General features: G+C 46.1%; 1 protein-coding gene across 15 annotated transcripts in view; it reads right to left on the bottom strand.

Moving 5' to 3' along the window:
- The window catches only part of TMEM44 (transmembrane protein 44), a 48,814-nt gene that overhangs the window by 11,796 nt on the left and 17,346 nt on the right, over nucleotides 1–19,672 (bottom strand). For all 15 annotated transcript variants that reach the window (XR_010664179.1, XR_010664180.1, XR_010664181.1 and 12 more), the window contains one exon: nucleotides 8,043–8,201. Coding sequence is in view for 8 of the 15 variants with exons in the window: in XM_065942432.1 (XP_065798504.1) it covers nucleotides 8,043–8,201 (159 nt within the window). In the remaining 7 variants the exon portion in view is untranslated. The remainder of the gene's footprint in view (nucleotides 1–8,042; nucleotides 8,202–19,672) is intronic.

Here is a 19,672-nt window from a genome sequence, read left to right as displayed (position 1 = left end):
AACCTGGGATCAAACATGGCTTCACCTCTCATACATTCTTTCCACCTCTCTACCAGCTCTCTACCTCTCTACCTTACGATTATACAGTGGAAGTGACAAATAGATTCAAGGGATTAGATCTGATAAACAGAACGCCTGAAGAACTATGGTCAGAGGTTCATGACACTGTACAGAGATCAAGCCCATCCCCAGATAAAGAAATGCAAAAAAGCAAAATGGTTGTCTGAGGAGGCCTTACAAATAGCTGAGAAAAGTAGAGAAACTAAAGGTAAAGGAGAAAAGGAAAGATATACCCATTTGAATGCAGAGTTCCAAAGAATAGCAAGGAGAGATAAGAAAGCCTTCCTCAGTGATCAATGCAAAGAAATAGAGGAAAACAATAGAATGGGAAAAACTAGAGATCTCTTCAAGAAAATTAGCAATACCAAGGGAACATTTCATGCAAAGATGGGCACAAAAAAGGACAGATGGACCTAACAGAAGCAGAAGATATTAAGAAGAGGTGGCAAGAATACACAGAAGAACAATACAAAAAAAATCTTCATGACCCACATAACCACAATGGTGTGACCACTCACCTAGAGCCAGACATCCTGGAATGCAACGCCAAGTGGGCTTTAGGAAGCATCACTACGAACAAAGCTGGTGGAGGTGATGGAATTCCAGTTGAGCTATTTCAAATCCTAAAAGATGATGCTGTGAAAGTGCTGCACTCAGCATGCCAGCAAATTTGGAAAACTCAGCAGTGGCCACAGGACTGGAAAAGATCTGTTTTCATTTCAATCCCAAAGAAAGGCAACACCAAAGAATATTTAAACTACCGCACAACTGCACTCATCTCACACACTAGCAAAGTAATGCTCAGAATTCTCCAAGCCAGGCTTCAACAGTACATGAACCGTGAACTTCCAGGTGATTTAGAAAAGGCAGAGAAACCAGAGATCAAATTGACAACATCTGTTGGATCATCGAAAAAGTAAGAGAGTTCCAGAGAAACATCTACTTCTGTTTTCTTGACTATGCCAAAGCCTTTGACTGTGTGGATCACAACAAACTGTGGAAAATTCTGAAAGAGATGGAAAGGCCAGACCACCTGACCTGCCTCCTGAGAAACCTGTGTGCAGGTCAGGAAGCAACATTTAGAACTGGACATGGAACAACAGATGGGTTCCAAATTGGGGAAGGAGTACGTCAAGACTGTGTATTGTCACCCTGCTTATTTAGCTTATATTCAAAGTACATCATGAGAAATCACAGGGTGGATGAAACACAAGCCGGAATTAAGATTGCCGAGAGAAATATCAATAACCTCAGATATGCAGATGATACCACCCTTATGGCAGAAAGAAAATAAGAACTAAAGAATCTCTTGATGAAAGTAAAAGAGGAGAGTGAAAAAGTTGGCTTAAAACTCAACATTCAGAAAACTAAGATCATGGCATCTGGTTCCATCACTTCATGGCAAATAGATGGGGAAACAATGGAAACAGTGACAGACTTTCTTTTCTTGGGCTCCAAAATCACTGCAGATGGTGAATGCAACCATGAAATTAAATGACACTTGCTCCTTGGAAGAAAAGTTATGACCAACCTAGACAGCACATTAAAAAGCAGAGACATTACTTTGCCAACAAAGATCCATCTAGTCAAAGCTATGGTTTTTCCAGTAGTCATGTATGGATGTGAGAGTTGGACTGTAAAGAAAGCTGAGCACTGAAAAATTGATGCTTTTGAACTGTGGTGTTGGAGAAGACTCTTGAAAGTCTCTTGGACAGCAAGGAGATCCAACCAGTCCATCCTAAAGGAAATCAGTACTGAATATTCATTGGAAGGACTGATGCTGAAGCTGAAACTCCAATACTTTGGCCATCTGATGCAAAGAACTGACTCACTGGAAAAGACCCTGATGCTGGGAAAGATTGAAGGCGGGAGGAGAAGGGGACGGCAGAGGATGAGATGGTTGGACAGTATCACCGACTTGATGGTCATGAGTTTGAGAAAGTCCGGGAGTTGGTGATGGACAGGGAAGCGTGGCACTGCAGTTCATGGAGTTGGAAAGAGTCGGACATGACTGAGCGACTGAACTGACCAGCTCAGACTTCCTACTCAGCTCTTCCTTCCTGGTCTGTAGCGAGTAAAATGGGATGTCAGATAGCAAAATGGGTCACAAGCTATGGAGTGCTATGTGCAAGGCCCCTGGTGACCTGGATCAGTGAGAGAGAAGTTCTGACCCATGGTGGGCCGGTTTCCTTAATAAAGATGACAGTTTCACTGCAGGGACATGCCAAGGTTGGCATGAAGGGTCGAGATGGAGAAGCCATGTGTATCACAACGGTGGGCAGCAGGGGTTGGGAAGAAGGCCCTTTCTGTTCCAGTCACAGGGATTCAGCCAAACTCTAGGACCACCAGGCGACGTTGGTCCTGGCAACCTTGTTTCCTATTCCTGATTCTTTAAAAATCTTTTTTACCCTTTAAAATATGAGATATAGCTGACATATGACACTGTATATTTGTGGGATTTTTTGGAAGAAATTTTACTATTCATGTGCTGCTCAGAACCAAAGAACGGACTCAGTGTGACTGACCTCCGCCTGCCTCCCTCAGCTGTACACCTTCACACGTAGAGTCACTTGCTAAGTGGGACCTGCGAAGATGACCTGGTCCACAGCTGAGCGTCTGTGGGAACGGCGCTTTGTCAGAGCCTCACCGGCTCCCCGAGCTCATCATCTTCACTTACAGAGCAGGTGAGAAAAAGGAACGGCACTGCCTGGCTCAGGGGCTCCAGGGCCAGCGTGGGTGTCCAGCCCGCCTGCAGCCTGCTGTCCACCGCACTGCATCTAGATCCGTCGACAGGTCTGCAGAGCCCCATTTGATCCTCACAATCTCTGTAACATAGGCAGGGCAGGTCTCCTGATTCCTGTTTACAAAGGGAGAAACTCAAACCCCAGGAGTCCAGGGCAGAAGCATGGCCACCAGGCAGGTGAGAGCCGAACCAGCCCCACGCCTACTCAGCGCTCTCCCTTCTGCTCAGCCCTGCTGCCCTCCGAGCCCAGTGGAGGGTCTTTCCTCACCCCCGGGGAACCGGCTGACTCTCCACACACTTCCAAACATACCATCTCTCCTGGCTATGGGGCAGCACAGATCTGGGCGGGGCAGATACCACACCCTGAACTTGATTTCTAGCCTTTGGGGCCTATTGGCACGTTCTGGCCTCTTTCTTCATACTTACATGCATTTTCTTTTAAAACTGGGACTTTTAGAGTCAGTGTGTATGGGCGTGCTAGTCTCTCAGTCGTATTTCACTCTTTGCTCCTCTGTCCACGGGATTCTCCAGGCAAGAATACTGGAGTGGGTTGCCATGCCCTCCTCCAGGGGATCTTCCCAACCCAGGGATCGAACCCAGGTCTCCCACATAGCAGCCAGATTCTTTAATGTCTGAGCCACCAGGGATGATGTGTGTGTTCTTTTTATTAACTAATTGTTTTTTCCTTAAAAGAATGATGTGGCTTTAAGAACGACAAACATCAGAGGCCTCTGTCCTGACCTGCGGGTGCTGGAAGCTGGGTCTGGAACAAGCAGTGCTTGTTGTCAAGGTTGTCAAGAGCCTCGGGCACAGAATTAGCAGGACACGGGGGCTGGGACTGGAGCCTCTTTAGCCAGCCATCTGATATCTGGTGTTTGGCTCTGTACACACACACACACACACACACACACACACACTCTCTCTCTCTCTCTCTGTGCCGGCTCCAGCCAGTCATTCTCAACATGCAGACTTTCCTTCATTGACAGAAACAGGCCCCCTGCAGAATTCCTACAAAGCTTCTTACAGCAGGTCGACAGCATCCCTTGGAAGCACAGAAGGAAAAAAAAATGACTAAGTGCTCCTTCCTCCCCAAGAGGCACTCAGTCTTTTCTGGCATCCCAGAGGCTAGCAGGGGAAAGCCTGTAAAGGCATGGGAGTAGCCTCACCGCGAGGGTGAGCCTGCACTCATGAAGCGGGGGCTGGCCACTGTCCTGGCGAGTGAGGAGGCTGGCTGGAAAGTCCTGCTCCCTGCGGGCCCGGCCCCCCACCAAAGACTCCGGCTGCTGACCCCTCCTCCACAGGTGCCCAGGATGCGTTACAAAACATTTGAACTGTGCAACGCTGGGAGCAAGAGAGGCTGCAAACCAGAGGAAGTGGCGACCTGGGGCCCAGCATCTGACCACAGGCCTCAGCTCCTTTGGTGTGTGGTCTGGAGGAGCAAGGCCATGATGAGGCTGTGGCCAATCTCCCAAGGGCCTCCCACCCGGGGAGGTGGGTCAGGCCAGCTCCCCTGTCCTGACAAGGTTTTCCTTCAAATCCCGCCCCCCTCAGAACATGTTTGCTGAATGAGAGAGTGACGGAACAGGTGGGTGAGTGTGGCATCACACTCATCAAGTAAAATATGCTCTTGCTCCCCTTCAACCACCAAGGATCCAGAATCTTTAATAAATACTGCTCTGGGGGAAAAAAAAAAAAAAAGAAATACCGCTCTGAAAAGCCAGGGAGACCACCCTGTCCCACCACCCTGAGCTGCTGCTGGTTGATTGACAGGCTTGCAGCTTAATTTTCATCATTACACCTTCCAAATTTGGAAAACTCAGCAGTGGCCACAGGACTGGAAAAGATCTGTTTTCATTCCAATCCCAAAGAAAGGTAATGTCAAAGAGTGCTCAAACTACCACACAATTGCACTCATCTCACACACTAGCAAAGTAATGCTCAAAATTCTCCAAGCCAGGCTTCAACAGTACATGAACCGTGAACTTCCACATGTTCAAGCTGGATTTAGAAAAGGCAGAGGAACTAGAGATTAAATTGACAACATCTGTTGGATCATCAAAAAAGCAAGAGAGTTCCAGAAAAACATCTACTTCTGTCTTCTTGACTATGCCAAAACTTTTGACTGTGTGGATCACAACAAACTGTAGAAAATTCTGAAAGAGATGGAAAGACCAGACCAACTGACCTGCCTCCTGAGAAATCTGTATGCAGATCAGGAAGCAACATTTAGAACTGGACATGGAACAACAGACTGGTTCCATATTGGGAAAGAGGTACGTCAAGGCTGTGTATTGTCACCCCCCTTATTTAACTTATACGTAGAGTACATGATGAGAAATGCTGGGCTGGATGAAGCACAAGCTGGAATCAAGATTGCCAGGAGAAATAACAATAACCTCAGATATGCAGATGACACCACCCTTATGGCAGAAAGAGAAGAAGAACTAAAGAGCCTCTTGATGAAAGTAAAAGAGGAGAGTGAAAAAGTTGGCTTAAAATTCAACATTCAGAAAACTAAGATCATGGCATCTGGTCCCATCACTTCATGGCAAATAGATGGGGAAACAGTGGAAGCCATGAGAGACTTTATTTTTTTGGACTCCAAAATCACTGCAGATGGTGACTGCAGCCATGAAATTAAAAGACACTTGCTCCTTGGAAGAAAAGTTCAACCTAGACAGCATGTTAAAAAGCAGAAACATTACTTTGTCAGCAAAGGTCTGTCTAGTCAAGGCTATGGTTTTTCCAGTAGTCATGTATGGATGTGAGAGTTGGACTTAAAGAAAGCTGAGCACCGAAGAATTGATGCTTTTGAACTGTGGTGTCGGAGAAGACTCTTGAGAGTCCCTTGGGACTGCAGGGAGATCCAACCAGTCCATCCTAAAGGAGATCAGTCCTGGGTGTTCACTGGAAGGACTGATGTTGAAGCTGAAACTCTAATACTTTGGCTACCTGATGTGAAGAACTGACTCATTGGAAAAGATCCTGATGCCAGGAAAGATTGAAGGTGGGAGGAGAAGGGGACGACAGAGGATTAGATGGTTGGATGGCATCACCAACTCGATGGACATGAGTTTGAGTAAATTCCAGGAGTTGGTGAAAGACAGGGAAGCCTGGAGTGCTGCAGCCCATGGGGTCACAAAGAGTCAGACACGACTGAGTGCCTGAACTGAACATCTTCCAAAATTTCTACAATAAATACATCTCACTTTTAAGAAGAGAACATACACATCACCAGAAGACCCGAAGAGTCACACATCTGACAAGCTACACTGTCCCCTGCTCACATAGTCGACAGTCTGTACCGGGAGATTTATAATCCCATTTGACCTGCAGTGTCCACGTCTAGTGAGCTTCTCAGTTATTCAGGACTCAGGGCTTTGCCACGTGTCGTGTACGTGTGTTTCAGGTAATGAAACAGGAGGACTGTGCTGGGGGGAGGCAGGGGTTCTGGGCAGCGGGCAGCTGAGCTTCTAAAAATATAGTCCTTATTTAACAAGGGCAAACGTACTCATTTCCACTTGCCTCACTTATGAGTGTGAGCCCATCCCCTTGGAATTTACATAGTTAAGCAAATAAATGTCTAAAAAGAGAGAGAATAGAGGAGAGGAAGGAAAAGGGCTGCAACACACAGAAATGACCCAAAACAGTCATAGAGACACATTTTCAAATTTTTTAAGGTCACGGTCCAATCCCGACCTCAGTTAGGGTTTCCACAGTGAGAGTGAGTGTAGCTTCCCACCCTCCCCCTCCCATCTCACCAACCCCACTGTCCCTTGCCCTCACTGAACACACTCTGCGCTCAGGCTCCCTCTCTCCCTGGAGCCCTGGACTCAGCCTGGACTGCTGAGCTCCAGCTGCCGCCAAGTCGTACACCTTGGGTGTCTGCCCATTCTGAGACCAGACCCAAGAAACAAACAGCATCGAATGCAGGACTTGGGCATACATGGACCCTGAATGATCCCTGGTCTGAAATAGAATCTCTCCCTCAAAACCCAGCTCTCAGGGACCAGCTGTGTTTGTTCCAGGACTGAGAGATAAAGATGAGGGCAGCCCAGGCCTCCAGACCTAAAAGCTTGTGCACAACAGCCTGGCAGGGGAGGCAGGCCCCTGCAGCCCTCCAGGCCACACAACAGAAGGGGTGTAAGAGATGTGTGGGCTGTGGGCACCCAAGTGAGGGAGTCTTTAATCCCTTGGGTGTGTGTGAGGTGGGGGAGTAGGTGGTATATGGGTTTGATTCTGACATGTGGAAATCGGGCCAGAGAAAACCCAGGAAGAAAGGCCCAGAACCCTGGGGACGAGAGAGCAGTCCCTGGCCAAGTAGGACATATAGGTGAGGGCGAGGAAGTGGCACAAGGCCAGAGCAGGTGTGCATGTGGCCTGCATGCCACGGGATCTGGACTCTACCCTGAAAATCACAGGCTCTAAGTCTTTCAGATTTCAAGGTTCACTATGAGTCCAACAAGTATGGGGGACTGACTCGGGACCTGTGGCTCATTACTTTGCAAAATAAAGCCACTAGGACCAAAACCAAAACCTCAGCACCAAGTAACCACTTCCTATTGTCATCAAGTCATAAAAAGGTATTTAAACATCAAAAGAGTGGGAGAACCCAACCAACCCAGAACGAAGGTGTCCCCTGCTGACACCACCTGTCCATGATGCTGTCCTTGTTCTCACTGGCTGCAGACAAGGGGAAACTTCCTTCTGACCACGGCTGGGAGCCGCAGCTTGTGGGGCTGAGAGGGACAGGACCACAGACCTGAGTTATACCCATTTCTGTATCACAGAATGTGATGTGTCTTGTTCGCAGATCCAAAAATTCACAATGAGACAAAGCTTATTAAAGTGCCAGGCAGGATCCCACCAAGGGCCTCTGTGTATCACCCCAACGGCATCACAGGGAGCAGCTGGTGCTCCTTGGAGGGGAAGAAAGGCTTCCCTGGTCAAATGGGTTTGGGAACCACGGAGACTGTTTAAAAAGTTTGTCATTCAGCATTTATTTCTCTAAGACGTGACTGTTTCCAGTGACTAAGTGTGCAGTGCTTCCCTGACTCATCTGACCACAGAAAGTCCTGCCCAGCGTGGATTGTGTAGGAAAGTCCTTGGAAGATGCTTATTCACTATTCAGCAGGCATGAGGTCGGCGTGGAGGAGTAGAGAGATGCAGGTACCACGGAGGCACGGGCAAGCCCGGGTGAAGGAGGATGCGTGCACCCACCAGCAGACCCAGCACGTACCTCGAGGTCGGAGTTGATGGAAGAGACCTGGGAGGAGCTGCTGGAGGACATACGGGCCTGGATGACCTGAACCGGAGGGTAGGAGGGGGGCTCCTGCAGGGATGTGGCTCCTGTGTCTGTCTGTCCGTCGCCAGGCAGCCTGCTGGCGCTGCAGCTCACCTGCAAGGTGTGTGGGGAACGGCAGGCAGAGACTTGGTTTGCATCTTTAGTTTTTGCACTGTCAGGGCATTCATGTCCTTCAGGGTTCAAAAGATAGGAAAGGATGTAGCATGCAGCGGCCTCCACCCTCCTCCTGAAGCCACCGCGCTCCCCGCAGAGGCAGCCAGCCCTCGTTTGTGTCCTTCCAAACTTTCTGTGCACACATGAGCAAATGCATGGACATATCCCCCCCATTCCACTAACAGTAGTGCACTCCATAGTCCTTATGTATCGTCCTTTCTTTTCCACTTAACAACATGCCTTAGAAACAGTACTACCGCAGTCTGTTTTTGTAGCATTGTATCGTTGTTCACAATCTGCTTAACCAGTCCCCGGCTGATGGACGTTTTAGGGTATTACCAAACTCTTGCTTTTACAATCATTACTGAGTGTGGTAAATTATATTTTACATTCAAAATTTCAGGATATACAGGATAAATTCTTAGAAGTGGAATTGCTTAGTCAGAGGGTATGCACACTTGTCATCTGGATAGCTCTTGGCAAAAGTAGGGCTTCCCTTGTGGCTCAATGGTAAAGAATCCGCCTGCAGTTGCGTGAGACCTGGGTTCGATCCATGGGTTGGGAAGATCCCCTGGAGATGGGAAAGGCTACCACTCCAGTATTCTGGCATGGAGAATTCCATGGATTGTATAGTCGATGGGGTTGCAAAGAGTCAGAAATGACTGAATGACTTTCACTCTTACTTTTACTTGGCAAAAGTGCACTCCATAGAGGTTTAACCAACACACCTGCAGGCAGCCTATGAGAGTGCCTTGGGAAGTGTTAAGCGGGGAAGGAACTTGTGAGATTATCTATCTAACTATCATCTATCTGCACCTATCTATCAGACATGAGACGCAGGCTCAATCCCTGGTTGGGGAAGATGCCCTGGAGGAGGAAACAGCAACCTACTCCAGTATTCTTGCCTGAAGAATCCCATGGACAGAGAAGCCGGGCAGGCTATAGTCCATAGATTCTCAGAGTTGAACACGACTGAAACAACTTAGCAAGCACCCGTATCTATCTATCTATCATCTATCTCTGTTCAACTCAGAAGAGAGCTTCCTCCCACAGGGCACACAGGTTTCCACAGGAATCCTCGAGGCTATGGGCTGGGTTTCAGTTCAGTTCAGTCACTCAGTTGTGTCTGACTCTTTGTGACCTCATGGACTGCAGCACACCAGGCTTCCCTGTCCATCACCAACTCCCTGAGTTTACTCAAACTCATGACTATTGAGTCAGTGATGCCATTCAACCATCTCATTCTCTGTCGTCCCCTTCTCCTCCCACCTTCAATCCTTCCTGGCATTAGAGTCTCTTCAAATGAGTCAATTCTTCCCATCAGGTGGCCAAAGTATTGGAGTTTCAGCTTCACCATCAGTCCTTCCAATGAACACCCAGGGCTGATTTCCTTTAGGATGGACTGGTTGGATCTCCTTGCAGTGCAAGGGTCTCTCAAAAGTCTTTTCCAACAACACAGTTTAAAAGCATCAATTCTTTGGTGCTCAGCTTTCTTTACAGTCCAACTCTCACATCCATACATGACTACTGGAAAAACCATAGCTTTGACTAGTCGGACCTTTGTTGGCAAAGTAATGTCTCTGCTTTTTAACATACTGTCTAGGTTGGTCATAACTTGTCTTCCAAGGAGCAAGTGTCGTTTAATTTCATGACTGCAGTCACCGTCTGCAGTGATTTTGGAGCCCAAAAAAGTAAAGTCTCTCATGGCTTCCACTGTTTCCCCATCTATTTGCCATGAAGTGATGGGATCAGATGCCATAATCTTAGTTTTCTGAATGTTGAGTTTTAAGTCAACTTTTTCACTCTCCTCTTTCACTTTCATCAAGAGGCTCTTTAGTTCTTCTTTGCTTTCTGCCATAAGGGTGATGTCATCTGCATATCTGAGGTTATTGATACTTCTCCTGGCAATCTTGATTCCAGCTTGTGCTTCATCCAGTCCAGCGTTTCTCATGATGTACTCTGCATATAAGTTAAATAAGCAGGGTGACAATATACAGCCTTGACATACTCCTTTTCCAATTTAGAACCAGTCTGTTGTTCCATGTCCAGTTCTAAATGTTGCTTCCTGACCTGCATACAGATTTCTCAGGAGGCAGGTCAGGTGTTCTGGTATTCCCATCTCTTGAAGAATTTTCCACAGATTGTTGTGATCCACACAGTCAAAGTCTTTGGCATAGTCAAGAAAACAGAAGTAGATGTTTTTCTTGAACTCTCTTGCTTTTTTGATGATCCAACAGATGTTGTCAATTTGATCTCTGGTTCCTCTGCCTTTTCTAAATCCAGCTTGAACATCTGGAAGTTCACAGTTCATGTACTGTTGAAGCCTGGCTTGGAGAATTTTGAGCATTACTTTGCTAGTGTGTGAGATGAGTGCAATTGTGCGGTAGTTTGACTATTCTTTGGTGTTGCCTTTCTTTGGGATTGGAATGAAAACAGATCTATTCCAGTCCTGTGGCCACTGCTGAGTCTTCCAAATTTGCTGGCATTCTGAGTGCAGCACTTTCACAGCATCATTTTCTAGGATTTGAAATAGCTCAACTGGAATTCCATCACCTCCACCAGCTTTGTATCGATGCCTCCTAAGACCCACTTGACTTCACATTCCAGATGTCTAGCTCTAGGTGAGTGGTCACAGCATCGTGATTATCTGGGTCGTGAAGATCTTTTTTGTGTAGTTCTGTATATTCCTGCCACCTCATCTTAATATCTTCTGCTTCTGTTAGGTGCATACCATTTCTGTCCTTTACTAAGCCCATCTTTGCATGAAATGTTCCCTTGGTATCTCTAATTTTCTTCAAGAGATCTCTAGTCTTTCCCATTCTATTGTTTTCCTCTATTTCTTTGCACTGATCACCGAGGAAGGCTTTCTTATCTCTCCTTGTTATTGTTTGGAACTCTGCATTCAAATTGGTATGTCTTTCCTTTTCTCCTTTGCATTTAGCTTCTCTTCACAGCTATTTGTAAGGCTTCCTCATGCAACCATTTTGCCTTTTTGCATTTCTATTTCTTGGGGATGGTCTTGATCACTGTCTCCTGTACAATGTCACAAACCTCCATCCATAGTTCTTCAGGCACTGTCTAACAAATCTAATCCCTTGAATCTATTTGTCATTTCCATTGTATAATTGCAAGGGATTTGATTTAGGTCACACATGAATGGTCTAGGGGTTTTCCCTACTATCTTCAGTTTAAGTTTGAATTTGGCAAGAAGGAGTTCATGATCTGAGCCACAGTCAGTTCCCGGTCTTGTTTTTGCTGACTGTATAGAGCATCTCCATCTTTGGCTGCAAAGAATATAATCAATCAGATTTCTGTATTGACCACCTGGTGATGTCCATGTGTAGAGTCTTCTCTTGTGTTGTTGGGAAAGGGTGTTTGCTATGACCTGTGCGTTCTCGGCAAAACCCTATTAGCCTTTGCCCTGCTTCATTCTATAGTCCAAGGCCAAATTTGTCTGTTACTCCAGGTATTTTTTTATTTCCTATTTTTGCATTCCAGTCCCCTATGATGAAAAGGACATCATTTTTGGGTGTTAGTTCTAAAAGGTCTTGTAGGTCTTCATAGAACCGTTCAACTTCAGCTTCTTCAGCATTACTGGTTAGGGCATAGGCTTGGATTACTGTGATACTGAATGGTTTGCTTTGGAAACGAACAGAGATCATTCTGTCATTTTTGAGACTGCAGCCAAGTATTGCACATCGGACTCTTTTGTTAACTATGATGGCTACTCCATTTCTTCTAAGGGATTCTTGCCCACAGTAGTAGATATAATGGTCATCTGAGTTAAATTCACCCATTCCAGTCCATTTTAATTCGCTGATTCCTAAAATGTTGATGCCATCTCCTTTTTGACCACTTTCAATTTGCCTTGACTCATGGACCTAACATTCCAGGTTCCTATGCAATATTGCTCTTTACAGCATCGGACTTTACTTCCATCACCAGTCACATCCACAACTGGATGTTGTTGTTGCTTTGGGCTCAATCTCTTAATTCTTTCTGGAGTTATTTCTCCACTGATCTCCAGTAGCATATTGGGCACCTACCGACTTGGGGAATTCATCTTTCAGTGTCCTATCTTTTTGCCTTTTCATACTGTTCATGGGGTTCTCAAGGCAAGAATACTGAAGTGGTTTGTCATTCCCTTCTCCAGTGGACGACATTTTGTCGGAACTCTCCAACATGACCCGTCTGTCTTGGGTGGCCCTATACGGCATGGCTCATAGTGTCATTGAGTTAGACAAGGCTGTGGTCCTTGTGATTAGATTGATTAGTTTTCTGTGATTGTGGTTTTCAGTCTGTCTGCCCTCTGATGGAGAAGGATAAGAGGCTTATCGAAGCTTCCTGATGGGAGAGACTGACTGAGGGGGAAACTGGGTCTTGTTCTGATGGGCAGGGGCATGCTTAGTAAATCTTAAATCCAGTTTTCTGTTGATGGATGGGGCTGTGTTCCCTTCCTGTTATTTCAGTTTAGTTCAGTTCAGTCGCTCAGTCTCAGTCGTGTCCAACTCGTTGCGACCCCATGAATCGCAGCATGACAGGCCTCCCTGTCCATCACCAGCTCCCAGAGTTTACTCAAGCTCATGTCCATTGAGTCGGTGATGCCATCCAGACATCTCATCCTCTGTTGTCCCCTTCTCCTCCCACCTTCAATCTTTCCCAACAACAGGGTCTTATCCAATGAGTCAGTTCTTCACATCAGGTGGCCAAAGTATTGGAGTTTCAGCTTCAGCATCAATTGTTCCAACGAACACCCAGGACTGATTTCCTTTAGGATGGACTGGTTGGATCTCCTTGCAGTCCAAGGGACTCTCAAGAGTCTTCTCCAACACCACAGGTCAAAAGCATCAATTTTTTGGCACTCAACTTTCTTCACAGTCCAACTCTCACATCCATACATGACTACTGGAAAAACCATAGCCTTGATCAGACGGACCTTTGTTGGCAAAGTAATGTCTCTGCTTTTTAATATGCTGCCTAGGTTGGTCATAACTTTCTTCCAAGGGAGTAAGTGTCTTTTAATTTCATGGCTGCAATCACCATCTGCAGTGATTTTTGGAGCCCAGAAAAAATAACGTCAGTCACTGTTTCCATTGTTTCCCCATCTATTTGCCATGAAGTGATGGAACCAGATGCCATAATCTTAGTTTTCTGAATGTTGAGTTTTAAGCCAACTTTTTGACTCTCCTCTTTCTCTTTCATCAAGAGGCTTTTTAGTTCCTCTTCACTTTCTGCCATAAGGATAGTGTCATCTGCATATCTGAGGTTATTGATATTTCTCCCGGCAATCTTGATTCTAGCTTGTGCTTCTTCCAGCCCAGCGTTTCTCATGATGTACTCTGCATATAAGTTAAATAAGCAGGGTGACAATATACAGCCTTGACATACTCCTTATCCTATTTGGAACCAGTCTGTTGTTCCATGTCCAGTTCTGGGGCCAAACTAGAACTGACTCATTTGAAAAGACCCTGAGGCTTGGAAAGATTGAAGGTGGGAAAAAGGGGACGACAGAGGATGAGATGGTTGGATGGCAACAATGACTCGATGGACATGAGTTTGAGTAAACTCCGGGAGTTGGTGATGGACAGGGAGGCCTGGTGTGCTGCGATTCATGGGCTCCCAAAGAGTCGGAAACGACTGAGCGACTGAACTGAACTGAACTGAACTGAAAGTATGGTGTGCTTAGTTTGGGCCTCCCTGGTGGTTCAGGTGGTAAACTGCAGGTGGTTCTGCCTGCAATGTGGGGCACCTGTGTTCGACCCCTGCAGTGGGAAGATCCCCTGGAGGAGGGGAAGCCTACCCACTCCAGTATTCTGGCCTGGAGAATTCCATGGACTGTACAGTCCATGGGGTTGCAAAGAGTCAGACACGACTGAGCAGCCTTCACTTTCACTTTCAAATGGTGGAGGTAATGAAGATAATGGTGACCTCCTTCAAAAGGTCCCATGCTTGCACTGCTATACTCAGTGCCCCCAACCCTGCAGCAGGCCACCGCTGACCCACGCCTCTGCCAGAGACTCCTGGACACTCACAGGCAAGTCTGGGTCAGTCTCTTGGGGGATCACTGCTCCTTTCTCCTGGGTCCTGGTGCATACAAGGTTCTGTTTGTGCCCTCCAAGAGTCTGTTGCCCCAGTCCTGTGTAAGTTCTGGTGGCTCTATGGTGGGGTTAATGGTGACCTCCTCCAAGAGGGCTTATGCCACACCCATGTCTGCTGCACCCAGAGCCCCTGTCCCTGCGGCAGGCCACTGCTGACTCGTACCTCTGCAGGGGACACTCACACACAGGTCTGTCTCAGTCTCTGTGGGGTTTCTGGGTCCTGGTGCCCACAAGGTTTGTTTGAGCCCTCTGAGTGTCTCTGGTGGCTATGCGGTTTGATTCTAAACACGATTTCGCCCTCCTGCCATCTTGCTATCTCAAATCCTAAAAGATGATGCTGTTAAAGTGCTGCACTCAGTATGCCAGCAAATTTGGAAGACTCAGCAGTAGCCACAGGACTGGAAAAGGTCAGTTTTCATTCCAATCCCAAAGAAAGGTAATGTCAAAGAGTGCTCAAACTACCACACAACTGCACTCATCTCACATGCTAGCAAACTAATGTTCAAAATTCGCCAAGCCAGGCTTCAACAGTACATGAACCGTGAACTTCCAGATGTTCAAGCTGGATTTAGAAAAGGCAGAGGAACCAGAGATCAAATTGACAACATCCGTTGGATCATCGAAAAAGCAACAGTTCCAGAAAAACACCTACTTCTGTTTTCTTGACTATGTCAAAGACTTTGACTGTGTGGATCACAACAATCTGTGGAAAATTCTTCAAGAGTTGGGAATACCAGACCACCTGACCTGCCTCTTGAGAAATCTGTATGCAGGTTAGGAAGCAACATTTAGAACTGGACATGGAACAACAGACTGGTTCCAAATTGGAAAAGGAGTATGTCAAGACTGTATATTGTCACCCTGCTTATTTAACTTATATGCAGAATACACCAAGCTCAAGCTGGAATCAAGCTAGCTGGGAGAAATATCAATAATCTCAGATATGTAGATGACGCCACCCTTATGGAAGAAAGCAAAGAAGAACTAAAGAGCCTCTTGATGAGAGTGAAAGAGGAGAGTGAAAAAGTCGGCTTAAAACTCAACATTCGGAAAACTAAGATCATGGCATCTGGTCCCATCACTTCATGGCAAATAGACGGGGAAACTGGGGAAACCATGAGAGACTATTTTTCTGGGCTCCAAAATCACTGCAGATGGTGACTGCAGCCATGAAATTAAAAGACGCTCGCTCCTTGGAAAGAAAGTTATGACCAACCTAGGCAGCATATTAAAAAGCAGAGACATTACTTTACCAACAAAGATCCATCTAGTCAAAGCTATGGTTTTTCCAGTAGTCATGTATGGATGTGAGAATTGGACTATAAAGAAAGCTCAGAGCAGAAGAATTGTTGCTTTTGAACTGTGGTGTTGGAGAAAACCCTTGAGAGTCCCTTGGACTGCAAGGAGATCCAATCAGTCCATCCTAAAGGAAATCAGTCCTGAATATTCATTGGAAGGACTGATGCTGAAGATGAAACTCCAATACTTTGACCATCTGATGCAAAGAATTGACTCATTGGACAAGACCCTGTTGCTGGGAAAGATTGAAGGTGGGAGGAGAAGGGGATGACAGAGGATGGGATGGTTGGATGGCATCACCGATTCAATGGACATGAGTTTGAGTAAACTCCGGGATTTGGTGACAGACAGGGAGGCCTGGTGTGCTGCAGTCTATGGAGTTGGAAAGAGTCAGACACGACTGAGCCACTGAACTGAACTGAACTGATCTCTCTGTCCGTCTCAGAAGACAGCTTCCCCTCACAGGGCACATGGTTTTCCACTGAGATCCTCGAGGCTGTGGGCTGGGGTTTCAGAGCACGCATATCTATCTATCTGTCATAGTCAATCTATCTCTCTGTACATTTCAGGAGAGAGCACCCTTCCACAGGGCACACAGGTTTCTACAAGATCCTCGAGGCTGTGGGCTGGGGTTTCAGAGCCAAGCAGTCATTACACTGACGCAGCACAGGGGGAGCAACCTGCCTTCCAGACCATGTGTCCATCAGCTAACTGTGTGATCTTGGCAGAAAACCTCCTCCTCCTAAGCATCACTTTCCTAACATGTAGATAGGGCTGGTAGCCCCTGCCTGTCCTCCTCTTAAGTGGTGTCACGAGGATAAGATTTAGTAAACGCCCTGGACACATGAGAACAGCTGCTTGTACTGGTCCACAAATCACGCAGGGTTGCAACCCTAGACAGGTCAAGGGCACAGATCCCTGTGAGAGTCGGCTGGAAGGGAGGAAAATCCACAAAGGAGACACAGGCAGAGACACAGGGGTGTGGCAGAGGCCTCCCAGCCACAACAACGAAAGAATCTATAAAGTCCCCAGGGCTGACCACACCTGAGTCACAGATAAAATGGAGTTTCAAATGCTGCGAGTTGTGGACTCCTAGGACCCCACGCCCTCAGCCCTTCAGGCCCAGCCTGGCCCCAGCTGTGCCTCTTGGGAAATCTCTCATTAGACCAGTGTTCAGGAGGGGATGTTGGGAAGAGTGGGCGCCTCTGGCTCGTTTGCCTGCTTCACAGGGTAGTCCAAACAGGGTGTGTATTAAAGCACATGGCATCATAGTACCAAACCACAGCAGGCCCATCAGGGCATTCTCATTAAAAAAAAAATATGCTAACAAAGCAGGCATGAAATGGTGGCAGAAAAAGCATGTCCTTTCTATAAAAGCTCAGGGCACAGAATCAAACAGGCTTAGTCTGAAACCTATTTTTGAGATTTTCCAACTATGGGATCTTGGGCAAGTGAGTTAACCTCTCTGTGCCTCATTCTAAAATAATAACAAAGTATATTAAATATAATAACATAATAATAATTCAATAATTTCTATAACAATAGAAATAACACTTGTACCTACTTCAAGTTGTTCTAAGAATTTGTGCTGATGATAATTTTAAAAAACATTTATCAAGCATTTACTGGGTGTCAGCCCATTATGCCAACTAAGAAGCTGCATAACTCTGTAAGGAAAGACACAGACTGGGTAGAGACAGGGAATCCTGGTTCCAACACCAACAGATCGTGTAAACTTGAGCAAGCTGCTTAAGCTCAACCGGCCCCTTTTCCTTCTTTGTAAAATGAACATAGTAACCTCAAGGGTTGGGTGTTGGGATTAAATGATGTAATCTATGTAAAGCACTCAGACCAGTACTCTAAGCACTATGACCAGTACAGTTATCACCAGAAGGGTTGGTTGTTATCAATTACTCAGAGCCTGACAGGCAGCTATTCCTCAATAAACAGACCACCTTGGGAATGATGACTCTTCTGCTCAGGCTAGAGGCAGGGCTCCAGGCTCCCAGCTGGGAGCTGTCATAAAGACAACGCTTGCCCTCTGGTGGACACAGAAGGAAGAGAACAAGACAACACAGTTTTCTCCGAGTCTGTTTCCCAGCAGGCATCCTCTCAAGACTCAGATACCGGGAGTGCTGCGTTTAAGTGAACGCAACTTTCGCATTATTGTTTTTTTATTTTGTGTTATTCTTTTTTATTTTGTATTATTATTTTTCAGAAATTCCATGATTTCAAAATTTCTAATGCAAAGCGTGGGCCAGATGCTGCCAGGGTTCCTCGTGCTTTCCCCAGGGCTTCCAGTCACCCACTTACCCACCCACCCTCCCGACGGAAGAAGAGTTTAATGGCCAAAGTAGGCTCTTAGTTGTGAAAGCGAGCTCTAAATCTTCCTAAACTTCACTTACATCACATACAGATTATCTGCACCCACTTCCCAAGAAACAACAATAAGCAAAAAAACCTATCAGGACCAAACTCTGAGCGTCAGCATGTCCCAAGGTCAGCTCAGTGGGTCCCCGACCACTGAACTCTTCATTCCAACACACCTGTGCGGAGAGCCTGTGACTCGATGCACCAGGGTTGAGGCAGATAAGACAGAAGGAGACAAAGTTTATATCCCAGCAGGAAACAGAAAACAAACAAAAGTAAAAGATCATGAAATGTGCTTTGCAGAGCATTTTAACAGGTAATAAAGTAATACAGCAGAAAAGGTAATATACCCATTTGACTGGGTGGTGGGGGAAGAAGGGCCTTCAGAGAAAGTGACGTTTTTACTAAACAGAAAGACGAGAAAGAAGCAGACATGTAAAAAAAATCAGGAGGAAGAGCATGTAGGCAGAGGAAAGAAGAGATACTCTGTGGTCAGAGAGGCGTGAAGCAGGGTAGAAGAGGAGGCAGTCAGGGATGGGGCGAGCACGGGGCTGGGAGGGTCTAACAGGTCTGGGTTAGGAGACTAGATTTTACTCTGCGTGAAATGGGAAGCCAGAAGTGAAGTGAAGTGAAATTCACTCAGTCGTGTCCAACTCTTTGCGACTCCATGGACTATACAGTCCATGGAATTCTCTAGGCCAGAATACTGGAGTGGGTAGCCTTTCCCTTCTCTAGGGTATCTTCCCAACCCAGGGATCAAACCCAGGTCTCCTGCATTGCAGGCGGATTCTTTACCAGCCAAAGGAAGCCAAAGAGTAACAAGATATAACTTATATTTTAAAGAAATGTAAATGGAGGGGGTAGGTCAAAAATAGCAGTGAGGGGCAAACCAGTGACAAGGCTCCTGGATCTACTTGTTTTCCCACTTTTAAAATTGAAGTACAGTTGATTTACAAAGTTATGTTAGCTTTAGGTGTACAGGAAAGTGATTCAGCTATACATATTTATGTGTATATGTCTATATTCTTTTTTTCAATTCTTTCTCATTATACGTGCCAAGCTCCTCTATCCATGGGATTTCCCAGGCAAGAATACTGGAGTGGGTTGCCATTTCCTTCTCCATAGGATATTCCCGACCCAGGGATCAAACCCAGGTCTCCCACATTGCAGGTGGATTCTTTACCATCTGAGCCACCAGGGAAGCTCTATAGTTTATTACAAGATATTGAATATAGTTCCCTGTACTATGTATCAAAATCTTGTCATTTATCTATTTTATATATAGTTTCGTGCCTCTGTTAATCCCATACTCCCAATTTATCCCTTCCCCTACCTTCCACTTTGGTAACCATGTTTGTTTTCTGTATCTGTGAGTCTATTTCTCTTTTGTAAATAAGTTCATTTGTAGTACTTTTTAGATTCCACATATAAGTGATATCATATAATACTTGTCTTCCTTACTTCACTTATATGATAATCTCCAGGTTGGGTCTACTTTATTTTTATTTATTCATTTTTTGGCTGTGCCCTATGCCATGTGGGATCTCAGTTCCCCATCAGGGATCAATACCCATGTTCCCTGCATTGGAAGTGCAGAGTCTTAACCACTGGACCTCCAGGGAAGTTCCTGGATCTACTTTAAAT

The sequence above is a fragment of the Muntiacus reevesi genome, chromosome 8 (assembly GCF_963930625.1).
Source record: "Muntiacus reevesi chromosome 8, mMunRee1.1, whole genome shotgun sequence".
NCBI classification, from domain to species: Eukaryota; Metazoa; Chordata; class Mammalia; order Artiodactyla; family Cervidae; genus Muntiacus; species Muntiacus reevesi.
This window is presented reverse-complemented; position numbering and strand designations above follow the sequence as displayed.